The sequence below is a fragment of the Mytilus trossulus genome, chromosome 8 (genome assembly GCF_036588685.1).
Source record: "Mytilus trossulus isolate FHL-02 chromosome 8, PNRI_Mtr1.1.1.hap1, whole genome shotgun sequence".
NCBI classification, from domain to species: domain Eukaryota; kingdom Metazoa; phylum Mollusca; class Bivalvia; order Mytilida; family Mytilidae; genus Mytilus; species Mytilus trossulus.
The window spans coordinates 4,012,785-4,024,129 of NC_086380.1; the positions used below are offsets into that span (position 1 = coordinate 4,012,785).

An 11,345-nucleotide genomic window follows, 5' to 3' on the forward strand; every position below is an offset into this window, starting at 1 on the left:
GGAGAATCAATTATTTTGATGAAAAAATAAATCTTTGTAAGATCTAGTTCAAATATTTTTAGTTTTTCACTTGATTTTCATCACGATATTACTAACGAGATGTTTTTTTCAAACACAACCAAATCACCCACCATGGCAGCATTTTGTCCAATCACAGAAAGGATTTTAAAGCATGCATATTCTATTGCCATAGTTAAGCGTCCTTAAGATCAAAGGTCGTAAACCGAAACTATACCAACTACGTCGGAAAAATAAGAACATTTGACCTTGACTATGAACAATGACCCTCATGATAGTTAAACCTTGTTTGATTCATGTCCTGTACATAACTTTTATACTGTTCATTGGAGAACTTAGGCTTATCAGACACAGTCCGACAAAACTAAGTGTGCTGATGTGTTATAAGAAATTGATTGGTCAATAAGATAAGGTCATTGTGGCTTTGATCTATGACCCTGAAAAAGTTGATTGACCTTTAACATGTTTAACAGTTTTAACATTGATACAGAATAAAGCCAAACATGCCATTGGCTACATACTGATTTTTACAGCAGCAATTAAAATGCATATACTGGGAATATTAGTCTCGATATATATACAATTTCTTTAGTTATGGCTACTATGGTAACAATATTTTATTTTTCCTTATATTATAGGACACCATGTAAAAGGAGAAGACCTGGCAGAAATCAGACTTCCATTTTTAGGTAAACTAAAACTTTTGATTATAGATATATGAGATTGTTATTAGCCTCCATTACTGTTAGATTGATTAATTTTCTTTTTAATTTTGTTTATTGAACAATAAAATGTAAATCAAAAGACACTTTGACAATTTATCGAATTAAATAAACAGAGAAAAAAAATGCGTATTTTTTGGGGAAAAATGGAATGTAAATCGAAAGAGACTATGAGGAGATATAATGATCACATGATTTCAATCTTATTTGTAGATAACTATGACCATATAAGTGTAAGTGACAAGGAACTATTGTTATCACATGTATATGAACTCTTACGATTGGAATCAGAGGAACTTGACAATCTGGAACAATTCACATCACCATTAGACCGTGAAAAATACATGGCTGCCCGACAAATCTCAAAAGAAGCTAGAAGATCACCAGTCATTTTCCTGCCATCCCATAATTCCACACCATCTACATCGCCATCTTCAGTTGTCTCTTCACCGCTAGCAAAGTTACGGAAATGTTCAGATCCAACCGTCATGTCAGAGACATTATCAGGGTACAAAAAACTTTTATTTTTTTTTAATTTCTATATTAATTTTTTATCTATACAAGTGTAGAAAGCATTTATTTTCAAATATCGAATACAGGATCATTATAAAGTGATAACAAAAGAATTTAAAAGAAAAATCTTGTCTTCCTGTTTATAGCTTTTAAAAACATTTTATATATTCCAACACTGTACCACTATTGTATATGAGTTGTGTTAAAAGCATTGAATGATTCTGAAAGATTTAGTCAGAATCCATAAAAAATACACATTCATTTATGAAATTTTTTATATTTAAGGTTGAGACAAAGGAAAGTGAAAACATTAGAAAAGCCTCCAAGAAAGGTTTGTTGTTTTAGCAATTTTTATTGTGTGAAATTGAGACTGTAATAAAAAAAGTTCCTAAATGGTTACTAAATCAGAACTAAAGTAAACAAAGGAATAAATAGAGATCACCAGCTAAGAAATTCCAAACTTTTTATACCCCCGCTTTAAAAAAGGGGGGTATACTGTTTTACCTCTGTCTGTCAGTCCGTCCGTCCGTCAGTCCATCCGTCCCATGAAACTTTCGTCACATTTTTCTCAGGAACTACACATCCACCCTTTCTGTAATTTGGTATCAACATTTATATATGTCAGCCATACGGTGTGATGCGTTTTCAGATTCATCACTTGACAACTTCCTGTTTACCGAACACTTGTATGATTTTACACATGATAGCCAAGATGAAAATTTTCGTCACATTTTTCTCAGGAACTACAATACAAGGATTTCTGAAATTTGGTTTCAGGATTTATATTAGTTAGCTATACCGTGTGATGCGTTTTCAGATTCATCACTTGACAACTTCCTGTTAACCGAACACTTGTATGATTTTACACATGATAGCCAAGTTGAAAATTTTCGTCACATTTTTCTCAGGAACTACAATACAAGGATTTCTGAAATTTGGTTTCAGGATTTATATAAGTCAGCTATACCGTGTGATGCGTTTTCAGATTCATCACTTGACAACTTCCTGTTTACCGAACACTTGTATGATTTTACACATGATAGCCAAGTTGAAAATTTTCGTCACATTTTTCTCAGGAACTACACTACAAGGATTTCTGAAATTTGGTTTCAGGATTTATATTAGTCAGCTATACCGTGTGATGCGTGTTCAGATTCATCACTCAACAACTTCCTGTTTACCGAACACTTGCATATTTTTACACTATTAATATTATCCACTTGCGGCGGGGGTATCATCAGTGAGCAGTAGCTCGCAGTTTCACTTGTTGTTTCTTGAATATTTGGAGCATTTTTTTTTTTTACATTTTTTGTCTTAACTAATGATTCTTATTTATAATTAAACTATATAGAAGAAACAAGCTACCAGCAGATGTACCCTGTTTGAACTTCTTGGGAATCAGGAGAGACAGGAAGTCAAGTGTGTCTGTATCCAGAAATATGGCAGTCTGTTTGGCTTGACTCTACACACAGACTCTTCTGGTAACCTGATGGTTGTTAAATGTGAAGACAGCCTAGATTCACTGTTAGGCTGCAGGTATGACACACAATTTGTTCATATTTATGTACTGTAGATTCCGAAATTTGGTTGTGCATTTATTATTTGCAATTTTATTTTTAAGGACAAGATTGCAAGATTGATTATTTCAATTTCAAATAAATCTTGCTTACAGAAATATGTAGATGATATTAGAATGCTAGGTCTTATTGCTATACTCACCCTGGGGCATTATTTGCATAAATATAAACATCAGGAAATAAAGGTTACTATATATACTTCCATATTTTATGCCAAAAAATTAATATGTTGTTTTATTGAGTGAAATCCCCTCATAAACCTTCCAACAGAGTGGGGTAAACAGGTTAACAGTCTGCTTGTCCATCCCTTTTTATATATATGATTTTGATATCCACATATTTTGTGTTTATATTTTAACTTTCATGAAAATATGTAATTTTTCAGAGTTCTTGAACTGAATGGGTATTTAGCAAGTCAGTTAATTGATGACAGATTTTTACAAAGTGTCCTGAATGACAGCCAAGAACTATACCTAGTTGTATCTCAAGAACACATGTAGGTATATTTGAAATGATAGAGGCACATTATGTTTTCCAATCAGTTTCCAATATTATGTTTGTAGCTAATTTTTGTCGAGCCTTCGACTTTAGTCGAAAAAGCGAGACTAAGCGAGACTACTTTCTGTCGGCGTCGGTGTCGTCGTCGGCGGCGTCCACAAATATTCACTCTGTGGTTAAAGTTTTTGAAATTTTAATAACTTTCTTAAACTATACTGGATTTCTACCAAACTTGGACAGAAGCTTGTTTATGATCATAAGATGGTATCTGGAAGTGAATTTTGTAAAAATAAAATTCCATTTTTTCCGTATTTTACTTATAAATGGACTTAGTATTTTCTGCGGGGAAACATTACATTCACTCTGTGGTTAAAGTTTTTAGAATTTTAATAACTTTCTTAAACTATCCTTTGTCTGAACCAAATTTTGACAGAAGCTTGTTTATGATCATAAGATAGTATCCAGAAATAAATTTTGTAAAAAAATAAATCCATTTTTTCCGTATTTTACTTTTAAATGGACTTAGTTTTTCTGCAGGGAAATATTACATTCACTCTGTGGTTAAAGTTTTTAAAATTTTAATAACTTTCTTAAACTATCCTCGGTTTGTACCAAACTTGGACAGAAGCTTATTTATGACCATAAGATAGTATCCAGAAGTAAATATTGTAAAAAGATAACTCCATTTTTTCTGTATTTTACTTTTAAATGGACGTAGATTTTCTTCCAGTTAACATTACATACAGTCAGCAGTTTAAGTTTTCAAACATTAATTAGATTCATTAACTATCCTAGATTTTTACCAAACTTGGACAGAAGCTTCTTACAATCAAAAGATAGTATCAAGAGGAATTTTTTTATTTATTTTTTTCCTCATTTTTTGTTGAGCCTGCGATTTACAGCAAAAGTAGGCGAGACACTGGGTTCCGCGGAACCCTTACAAATTTTTTGTAAAAGAAAGAGAGGCTGAAAATACCTAATGGATATACAAACTCAGAAATCAAATACAAACTGACAACACCATGACAAAAATAAGAAAGTGGTGAAAACACAAACAGTTATGAAATACAACATAGAAAACTAAAGACTAAGAAACACAAACTTCTCTACAAACTAGGTGTGATTTCAGGTTCTCTGGAAGGGTAAGCAGAACCTGCTCCTCATGTGTAATCTGCGTGTTACTCATGTTAAAAGTAAAATCACAAAAACACTTGTAAGTTACCATCAAGTGATGTTCGAATCTACTTGAAATTCACATGCACATGATGATGCAAACATTTAAAGATATATTTACTATGGATTTAACCCAAAATTCCTGGTTCTCTGTGCAATAAAAAGTGATTGTATGAGTAGGGGTATGGTTGACATATGGTTTTGATTGTACAATTTTGTAATGTTAGAAGGAGTACACTCTACATGTTAATATACCCAATCCTTAACCATTGTGGGATTAGGCTGACAGTATATATACAGACAAATGAACTCTCAAAAGACTTTCAAGACCACATGTCAATCACAACTCTATCTTTAATGAAGGATTAGTAAAGTTAAAAAACCAAGGCACTCATTAGATTTGGCATGTTTTGTTTATACACTAATTTCTTTGCATACTCTAAAGGAAAAGGTTTTGAAGGGTTATGATTATTTTTTTATACATGTTGGACAATTTTCATAAAACACACCAATATTCTTAAAATTTTTGTTTGTAGAAATATGTCAGAAGAGGACAAATGGGAGAAGTTGAAACATGTGTTGACAGAAATGAAAGATAAAGACCCAGAAGACATAGTATGTAGTCTGTCTGATGATGACCTTGATGATTTGAAGGAGAAATATACAATGCAGGTAGGGAAAATAATTTAATTTTGGATGTAACATATCTTCTGATTAGCTGACAGTTTTTTGTCTATCAGTTCATAGCCATAATTGTGTTATGTGACTGTGAAGTCATCAACGTTTTTTTATGATTTGCTCCGGCCTAAAAATTGAATTTAGAATTAAATCATAAGGAATGAATGTAGTATTTTTTCTGTCTATTGGAAAAAATGTTATCATCCTTTACTTATTTCAGGAAGAACTAGTGAAGGCCAAAGAAGAAATAGATGATTTGAAGCAGCAGGTTGCAGCGTTATCAGAACAGTTAAGCTTACAGACAAAAGTTATGGGAGATATGAAGGAACAAAGAGACAATGCTCTCAGAGATAATGTCAGGAAAAGATTTAAAAGACATGGTAATGTTATTTAAAAACAACTCTGTATTGTATTAACTCACATGGCTAGAAGGTGTGAAACTGGACCTGATTTGGTGGTTTTACATCTAACAAAGTCTATTCAAATTAAATTTGCAAAGAATTCCACTTAAGCTGATTCTCAAAAACTTGCATTGAAGTGAGACTTTATTTTGCTCTGTGTTGAAGGCCTCATTGTGACTTTGAGATGGAGAACAGCAATAGAAGCTCTGATCCTTGGCTTTTGTTAGTTTTTTGTTGTGAATTTAGTGATAGTGTGTCATGGATGGATACCTATATCCTTTGCTTTTCTATAACAGTTGTTCAATCATTCTTTAAAAAACATTTTGTGACATCAAATGATTTTTTACACTTTGTATAATTCTTTGTTGAGTTATAAACCTTAAAACTGAGGAGGCAGTTCTTGAAAACACATTCCCTCAATATGCTTTTTAAAGAATAATCATCCGGGATAATATAACCTTCCAGCAATAACATGGTCACCAACGTCAGACAAGTTATACATTGGACATTATAAATGGATACATTTTAAACTTCCTCTTGAGATAAAGTTTGGCGAATACTTGAACTTGAGCGCCATGAAAATATTAAAATTCTAACTTTTCTCTAGGTTAAAAATTGAGCAATACAGGCTTCTTATAGGCTATAGAAAGAGATATCCTTATATTTAAGTTGATATTTGACAGATCAGCTAATACGTTTTAAAAACAATTTTAAAAACGATGACCTTTTAATTGATGTTTAACTGTATGAAGAGCCTTATTAATGTGCTTTGGTCTTATATTTACAGTTTCTGGGGAGACAGAGTATTACAAGATGACCATGGAGAGTCTAAATGTAGAATCTGCTACAAAAGTATGTATAATATAGAGGCATTTCTTATTGGTTACAAATGGGTAATATTTTCAAAAGCATACATGAAACCTTGTAAATAGTTAAAAATGTCATAAACATAGAAAATGCAACCAATGACATAATATCATTTTACTTCATTTTTTTGGTACAAACCATTTATTTAACCATAAATAATATCTGAAACAACACATTGTCAATGAATAAGATAAATCTTAACACATGAAAGGTTTATACACGATTATGTAAGATTTCTTATATCTAGATCAGGGATATTTGGTTTTGTTTTGATGCAGTATATTTATATCTTTTCAATATATAAGTATTATGTATATATAACGTAAGGGTACCCAAATTGCACCGAGTACCCAAATTGCACCTATTTAGAAAAAAATAGCAATAAAAATCTTACAAGATTTCCTAGAGACTAAACAATTTGTATTGTTATGATTTGATACTATGCACGTCTTTCAACATAGGTAAACATATTTAGATATACACAAAACGTTTATCAACAGATGGACTGTTTACTGAAACAGCAAAATGTACGAAAACGTCACCATGCGACGTCATCAAAACGTCATCTTTTTAAAATTAGCAAATACAATAAATTATAAGTATCCATTTCGTAAAATATGAAGAGTAAGCATGGCCAAATATCCAATTGTTCAGAATATTTGAAGAAATTAAACAAAAGCCCGGTTATTAGACTTTTGACGATGTGAATCTAAGCATGGATGCAATTTGGGTACTCCTCATTACAGAATCATGGATAGTTTGGTGGTTGATTCAAACCCATTTTTCAATGACTCAATATGGATTAAAATTTAAATTGGTGTACCTATACAATCAAGAAGGATAGGGCTACAAAATAACACAGTATGGACATTTTTTTTTCTTGATCATAAAAAAACGTAGGTGAAAAAACTGTCAAAATAGGTGCAATTTGGGTACCGTCACGTTATGCATATATACTCTTTAGCTTTTGCTTTTATCCTTACAAGTCTACAATATAATATACAATGTATCTATTTAGAGAAATATTTATCAGTTGGTGGGTATATTTTTTAATACAAAAATCAATGCAACTTGAAACATCTTTTTTCTTACACCTTGTAACAACACAGATTTTCCTGTCACTAATGAAAAAAAATTACTTGGCAATCTAAAGTTTCAACAATGTGATCTCAGATAGTTCTAAGAATTGTGGTCTTAATCTATTTCAACTCTTACAATAATGATCCATAAAGTATTAAAGACAAACTTTAATATCTAAAAAATAAAAAGAAGATGTGGTGTGATTGCCAATGAGACAACTAATCACAAGAGACCAAATGACATAGAAATTAATACATATAGGTCACTGTTTGGTTTTTAACAATGAGAAAAATTAAAATGTGTTTCATGATTTTAATTAGTATTTGTCATTTACTTATATCACCTCTCATGATAAGCTGCACATCAAATCTTTTCATGTTCTCAATAATTCTTGCTGCAGTTCTTCAATTTATTGCATACATCACTTGTGAGGGTAAATAGCATCTTGTTAACAAAGAAATGCCTGCGAGTCTTGTATTGGTATGTCTTAAACGGTTCTTTCTATTAATACCCAGCTCTTAAGGACACAGTGTATACAGTATTATCACTGTCTGTCTGTATGTCCATACATTGCGTCAGAACTAAACACATTTATTCTAAAAACAGTTGTTGGCATGACACGGGTTATGTTCTTCTCATATATGTTATGATGGTATGATACTAAACCCCTAACGGGAAGGATTGTGCCTGATATTCATATGATGACATCATAATCTTTTAGTCAGTTTAATTGAAGTCTGAAGCTGGCATGTCAGTTAACTGCTAGTAGTCTGTTGTTATTTATGTATATTTGTCATTTTGTTTATTTTCTTTGGTTACATCTTCTGACATCAGACTCGGACTTCACTTGAACTGAATTTTAATGTGCGTATTGTTATGCGTTTACTTTTCTACATTGGTTAGAGGTATGGGGGAGGGTTGAGATCTCACAAACATGTTTAACCCTACCACATGTTTGCGCCTGTCCCAAGTCAGGAGTCTCTGGCCTTTGATTGTCTTGTATTATTTTAATTTTAGTTTCTTGTGTACAATTTGGAAATTAGTATGGCGTTTATTATCACTGAACTAGTATATATTTGTTTAGGGGCCAGCTGAAGGACGCTTCTGGGTGCGGGAATTTCTCGCTACATTGAAGACCTGTTGGTGACCTTCTGCTGCTGTTTTTTTATTTGGTCGGGTTGTTGTCTCTTTGACACATTCCCCATTTCCATTCTCAATTTTATTTTATATGACATATGTACTAACATCTATTCAGCTAATAAATGGAAACCAATGTCAACATTGAAAGTGAAACAAGGATGAATCATTTGGTTGTCCACAAAAAAATCACTCTTAAACAGGATAAAATGGAGATAAAATTACTTTTTAACCTACAATATGAGATCAAACAAACCTAAAAAAATCAATTGTATACCTGTTTATTTTTTATATTTATGTTTTAATCAGGTTGTATATAAAAAAGATGTGGTATGATTGCCAATGAGACAAATATCCACAAAAGATCAAAATGACACAGACATTAACAACTATAGGTCACAGTACAGCCTTTAACAATGAGCAAAGCCCGTACTGCACAGTCAGCTATAAAAGGCCCAGATCAGACAATGTAAAACAATTCAAACGAGAAAACTAACAGCCTTATTTTTAAAAATGAACGAAAAACAAATATGCAACACAAAAACAAACGACAACCACTGAATTACAGGCTCCTGACTTGGTACAGGCACATACATAAATAATGTGGCGGGTTAAACATGTTAGCAGGATCCAAACCACATCAAATATACCTGATATTTTTTATTAGTCTGCTTATGAACATGTGTTTCTGTGTGATGACATGTCAATTTGATAGATGGTCAACTTCATATATACCAAATTCTTTTATATTTTAACATATAATGGGCATGTTTGACTATTTTCTGTAGGAACAAGTAACAGATTCTCTTAAAGAAATAGTAAAAGAAGCTAGTCGCCAAAAGTTCTACTTAGATCGTCTGATTTCTGTTGTTATTGAAGAATCACCATGGATACTGGACCAAGTAGACGCACAGTTTGATGATAATTCTCTAGTCAATCAAAGTGAAGAATTTTGTTGATTTCTATTCAGTACAATGGAACTAAGCTCATTGTAATATGTTATTATTTTTTTTAACTCTTAATTGACTCATGTTTGATACATGTTTCATTCCTTTTCTAGAAGTTGAACTGTTTTATTGTAGTACAAAGCTATGATGAAAATTGTCTATTGTATTTGTGTTAGATCACTGCAATATTTTGCTTCGTGTAAAAGCCATATTTTAACATCTAAAGACACTTTTTGTCAATCTCACTTAAAAGGCAAAAAAATGATTGTATACTAAAGGTACAAAAAAATATTTACAACTTTTCATAGTAGCTCTGCAGTGTAGTTAACCAGTTACAGCCTAGAAAGGGAAGTAACTTGTACTAAAATAAAATTCTAAAATTCATTCAAGATTTAAAAATGACTTGATAAAAAAGCGTTGCTGTAAATTCTGAAATTAGTTTGAGGGTTAATTTTAAGGCAAATAATGTGACTGGGTGGGTATCATGATAATACAAACTCATATTCTGATAGCAATTACATTTAAATGTATGGGGAATACCTGAAATTACAATAATACATGCAGGTACATTTATCTGTTGCTGTCTTTAAAAAGATAAAATGTGTTAGGTTGGGAAAGGTAGTTTTAGTGATGCGAGGTTATTAGCTATTTGTCTGTCCATCAATAGACCACTTTCGAGTTTGTTGTTTGCTGGAAAAAATTATGCATGCCTTTTTGAAGTCATTTACCAGATAGAGGGGATCGCCTGTATCCCTGCACTATTAAAGTTATAATTTCTGAATTTATAGAATACAATATATATATATTACTATAAATGTTGTCTCTAAAAGATCTGAAAATATTATTATTTGTAGGGTAGAGTTTATGGTAATGGGTATAAAACAATACATTTGTATACTAGGTAATAAATTAATTTTATATGTTAAGAATGTTTTTTTTAATGAAAAAAAATGGTTGTTTCATAAAAATAGTTTGTCACATTTTAACATACAACTCGAACATTAATTATTATTTTATGAAAAACACAATTATCTTTTATATTTTACTTAATTGAAGGTTTCATTTCATAGACACATCAAAGTCACAACTAATAATGTCTTCCATATTTTACAATGCATTACAAAGTTTTACAATGCATTACAAAGTTATACAATCTCATTTAATTTCTCACAATATTTCACAATGTTTAAAAACGTCTTATAATGTTTTACATGTCTAACAATGTCTTGCTATTTTTTACAATGTCTTGCAATATCTAACTATGTTTAAGACTGCAAATTCTCCAAAAGAAAATTGAACTGATGTTTTTTTATTATATTTGTTTGAATAAATTTCATAAGAATGATCAGTTTCATATATGCCTTTTTACCCAAGTGTTCTTAAAATTTGTTTTAAATTTTTATATAAGTGCCTTTGTTAAACATATGTATAAAATTTGATCACAGGAAAATTTGCTTAATTTGTGTTGATTAGCCTAATAAAAATGATATATCAAAGGGCTATTTTAACTATTGCTGTGATGTCTATATACAACCTCATTAAGCTGATGCTTTATCATCAATAGGTCATACTTGTTGGACTAGTATGTTGTATGAACTGTTTGTTGATTGTTGAAGAATTGAAATTGTTATAAATTGTAATGAAATTATATATTGAAGTTATATTGTTTATTTATAAAATTATTATATTGTTGATAATTATTTAAATATATATATTCATTATCTTGTGCATTTG

At 31.1% G+C, this 11,345-nt stretch overlaps 1 protein-coding gene across 1 annotated transcript in view; it reads left to right on the forward strand.

The window, feature by feature from the left end:
- Positions 1–9,687, forward strand: part of LOC134728143 (uncharacterized) — a 31,642-nt gene extending 21,955 nt beyond the window's left edge. Inside the window, exons 7-15 of the mRNA XM_063592611.1 lie at positions 657–707; positions 954–1,248; positions 1,539–1,584; positions 2,605–2,789; positions 3,216–3,326; positions 5,038–5,173; positions 5,400–5,559; positions 6,368–6,432; positions 9,453–9,687. Coding sequence (XP_063448681.1) covers positions 657–707; positions 954–1,248; positions 1,539–1,584; positions 2,605–2,789; positions 3,216–3,326; positions 5,038–5,173; positions 5,400–5,559; positions 6,368–6,432; positions 9,453–9,623 — 1,220 coding nt within the window. The 3' untranslated portion in view covers positions 9,624–9,687. The remainder of the gene's footprint in view (positions 1–656; positions 708–953; positions 1,249–1,538; positions 1,585–2,604; positions 2,790–3,215; positions 3,327–5,037; positions 5,174–5,399; positions 5,560–6,367; positions 6,433–9,452) is intronic.
- Positions 9,688–11,345: the final 1,658 nt, after the last annotated feature.